At 43.5% G+C, this 4,276-nt stretch overlaps 1 protein-coding gene across 1 annotated transcript; it reads left to right on the top strand.

Annotated features, from left to right (window-relative positions):
• ppm1na (protein phosphatase, Mg2+/Mn2+ dependent, 1Na (putative)) lies at window positions 1-4,276 on the top strand. The gene is made up of 6 exons (XM_079165700.1): window positions 1-468; window positions 1,187-1,758; window positions 3,335-3,452; window positions 3,553-3,667; window positions 3,769-3,832; window positions 4,147-4,276. Exons 1-6 carry the CDS (start codon window positions 63-65, stop codon window positions 4,177-4,179), a joined length of 1,308 nt encoding a protein of 435 aa, XP_079021826.1. The 5' UTR covers window positions 1-62; the 3' UTR covers window positions 4,180-4,276.

Raw genomic sequence — 4,276 nt, 5'->3', positions numbered from 1 at the left:
CCGGGAGGAGACGGGCTGCTGCCAAGTCGAGCAGGAAGCTTGAGCACAGGCTCCGCGGAGTGATGAAGACAGCCAGGCGGGCCAGCAATGTGGAGGTACCCTCCTTCCTCCGCCAGCTGGTCAAAGAGACGGAAAAGATGGTCACCTTCTTTTTTAAAGGGGGGCCCAAGGAAACTGGAAGTGGGGAGGAGGACACTTTTGATGAGGACGACTCAATGCCGAGCCCGTACCTAGATCGTCCCATCTTGGAGAAGCATGTGTCAGAGGGGGGTTCTCAGTCGGGAGTGAACTACGCTGTGGCGAGCATGCAGGGCTGGAGGGCTCAGATGGAGGATGCCCACACCTGCATGCCCCACCTGAGAGAAGAGCTGACGGACTGGGGATACTTTGCTATTTTTGATGGACATGCAGGCAGCACAGTGGCAGAGTACTGTTCCAGAAACCTGCTGGATCACATCCTAGCAACAGGTAAAGAATAATTAGTGACTAATTGGATAAATGTAATTTTTCAGTTTAGTTATTTGGGAGGGATGCACTTCCAATTTGTTATGACATCTAGCTCTTGTTCACACACAGTTTAGTCGCTTTGCACCACAGAATCTGCCAAATAAATGTAATGCAACTGCACGTAAGGTAGAAACAGTTTGGCATGCGTTTGAACAAAGTCACCTAATAAACTGAAAACAGACTGAATTTGCGAACAAGACTTCTATGTATTGTACCCAAAAAAGTACTTTACTGAATAACTAAAACATTTGCACAAACAAATCCTTCAATGACACTGTTTTAAGCATACAATTTGATACATTTTAGGAACACAAAGTCCATGAAAGTAGCTGATTAATAAAATGAAATCACATTGTATATACAGTACTGAAAGCTAGTAAAAATCCCATACGATATAATGACTCTCTATAGGCTCTATAGCTCTTGATATTGTTAACTATGAGGGTGCGGGACACTCTTGAAGCAAAGGCATCTTTAGGCAAGGCTAAAGGAACGTTGAAGTTCTGACTTAAAATAGTATTTGACACTTTGTCAGCACCGTTGTGTCGGCCATGTTATTGCACAATAACACAGATGATGTCTTCTCTGCTGTGTGTTGGCCTCTAAACCAACAACACGGCCGTGCTAGTATGGTGTGAATGTATCTTGAAACCAAATGCTTCCCCCTCATTTCCTACAGGTGGGGTCAAAGCAACCGAGGACCCCGAGCAGGTGAAGGAGGGGATCCGTGTAGGCTTCTTGAACATTGATCGCCACATGTACAAACTGACTCGCCAGGACAACTGGGACCATAGTGGCTCCACTGCAGCAGCTATCATGATGTCACCACGCTACATTTACTTTATCAACTGTGGGGACTCCCGCACGCTGCTCTGCCATGACGGCCAGGTCGTCTTCTACACAGAGGACCACAAGCCGTTCAACCCCAGGGAAAAGGAGCGCATCCAGAACGCCGGAGGCTCGGTGACCTTCCAGAGAGTCAACGGCTCGCTGGCCGTTTCAAGAGCACTGGGGGACTTTGACTTCAAGGAGGTGGAGTGGAGGCCGCAGACAGAGCAGCTAGTGTCGCCGGAGCCAGAAGTGTATGAGCTCCAGAGGTCGCCCAAAGACGAGTTCCTCATTCTAGCATGTGACGGTGTGTGGGACGCCATTGGTAATGAGGAACTGTGTGCCTTTGTGCGCAGCCGTCTGCAGGTGTGCGATGACCTGAGGGAGATTTGCACCCAAGTCATTGACCTCTGTCTGTATAAGGTGAGACGTCAACAGCACAACAGTACACAAAGGCATGACACTAAAGGAAAAGAAAATGAAATAACTTCAGATTCCAGGAAGGAAGAGTCACTGGAATGGTAATCAGACTGAAATGTTATGTTAAAGTTTAGAGAAAACATGAGGAAGAAGTCATGGATCTGCCACGGCCATAACTAGGGATAGGTATTATTTGGAATTTTTTAATACATTTTCTGATTTGATACCTGGGTTTCAGTGCTATTAGCACAATTTTGTGGACATATGTTTAAATTATGTTTCCACAAAGTGCATTTAGCATTTGTCAGAGCAGAATTTCCAGTCAAAATCGTAATGTTTTCATGTGGGTTTTATCCGTCACAGATTAGACTGCAAAATATAATTGAAAATAATTACCCAGCACACGTGTACATATACAGTAGTAGTATCCCTGTAAACTCAGCAGAATTCCTACCCATCCCTCCAAACTCAGCTCATCGGATTACAGCGGGTGGCTATGAATGGGAAGTTTTACATTAAGGAGGGGGCTTTGAGGGCAGGTGTACACTGAAGACAGGTTCTCTGTGGGGAGTTCTTGTTATGTAAGTAGACCTCTGCTGCAGGTCTTCTTAATACTTGTTAGTAACTGTCTAAACACTGATGAGTCCTTAGTCCTGCCTATAAATAGCTGTATTAAGGCATTCGGGGACATGGGATAGGAGGGAAGAAATACACATGGCTCGGATCAGGACTGAATGTGAGTGTGTTGACGGCAGCTCTGTGTTACGGCTTTGTACACACGGGCTCAGAGGTGTTATCCTGGCTTGGGCTGCTGCTTATTACACGTTAAAAGGCTTACAGTAACGTACATGTTCCAGTAGACACTGAGCATCACTGATGTCATAACAACAGGCTGGTGGTTATAAAACTAAATATAGTTTGGTATTTCTGCACCGCAATTTTCTGTTACTTATTGGCCGTCACATCTACCGATACGTTTTTTTTTTTAAACCACAGACTAAAGTAATGTGTTCGCAACTCAGCAATATCATCATCCTCTATAAGAACTGTGACATCATTTACTGTGACATCATAGGAAATTGATATCTTGTCCAAACCAAAATATACCTCCATTAATAAGTCATTTCACCTCTCAACAGGTCTATTTCAAGTGATTTCAAGTGGTGGAAGACTGCTCTGCATTCATACTTTTGCAGAAGCATTATCAGTATAATTGACTTTAAGTATCAAAAGTAAAAGAGGCCACCGTGCAGGCAGAAGGCCCTGTGCAAACATAATTATGTGTAATATTGTTGGGTTAAAATGGCTGACTTAACGTACATGAAGCAGTTACATAATAACACTGAGGTGGAGTTAATCTAATCTGTTTATTTCGCACAGTTAAAAATATGGTAGAACAAAGCCTATTGTGTAATTTATATGATCATTATATCGTAAATAGTAATTCAGTAACAATCGCTGTAAAATACCTCAAAATGTAGTTACCTTCCACCACAGACTACTTCATTACAACTTGAATTAAACTGAAGTCGTAGCGCTTCCTATCAAACTTCTCCGATATTTCTGTCTCCCTCTGCAGGGCAGCTTGGATAACATGAGCATCATCATCGTCTGCTTCCCCGGTGCCCCCCAGGTGTCACAGGAGGCACTGCAGCAGGAGGCGGAGCTGGAGAAACTGATCGATTCCAAAGTGGAAGGTGAGTCACTTAAAACCCCCACAACAGAACACGCTACACGTTAAACTGCTGATAGTTCCCTCACTTGTAACTGTACTGTTTTGACAATCTCCCTTCACAGAAAGTATTCAGTTGATGAGGTCCAGAAATGAGGACCCTGACCTTTTGTATGTAATCAAATTCCTGGCTGCTGAAGAGATACAAGGGCTCCCGCCAGGAGGAGGCATCACCAGCAAGTCAGTCCCGCCGCCCCGCAAAAAAACACCCACATTCACTTTGTTTAGAGACTGAAAACACGAATCCTTTTGACATAATGCCACTGTTTCACTCTTTGCAGGCGGGATTGTATCATCTCTTCATATCAGAAACACATCATGACTGTCAAATCTAACGAGCCTATGGTAAGACATATGAGTCACGTGACATTACATTTGGACTCCATTAGATGAAGGCAATTAAAACAATATCAGCCGTTATCTCACATTAATCTGCCTGATTTACAGCTGCACCAAAAGAGAAAATGTCATTATTGATTTTGTCAATTGTTTTTTCAGTTAACTGTTTAATCATTTTGTCTGTAAAACATCTGAAAACAATAATTGAGAAAACATATTCAAGAAGTTCTTTGATTTTTAAAAAGTTAATTGTGGTCTTTGTAAGTATCTACAATGTAGATATTTGATGTCGCTGACATTACTGTCTTGTGACGTTTCAGGATGTCGAAGGATCGGAGGAGGACTCAAACTAAACCGTTAACGTGGAAACAGAATAATCACCGGCTTCACCATCTCCACGGAGACCCGTTTGACTTAGCCGTGCACTACACTAACCGGTTGTTTGTGTGT

This window comes from Pholis gunnellus, assembly GCF_910591455.1.
Source record: "Pholis gunnellus genome assembly, chromosome: 9".
Classification (NCBI taxonomy): Eukaryota; Metazoa; Chordata; class Actinopteri; order Perciformes; family Pholidae; genus Pholis; species Pholis gunnellus.
This window is presented reverse-complemented; position numbering and strand designations above follow the sequence as displayed.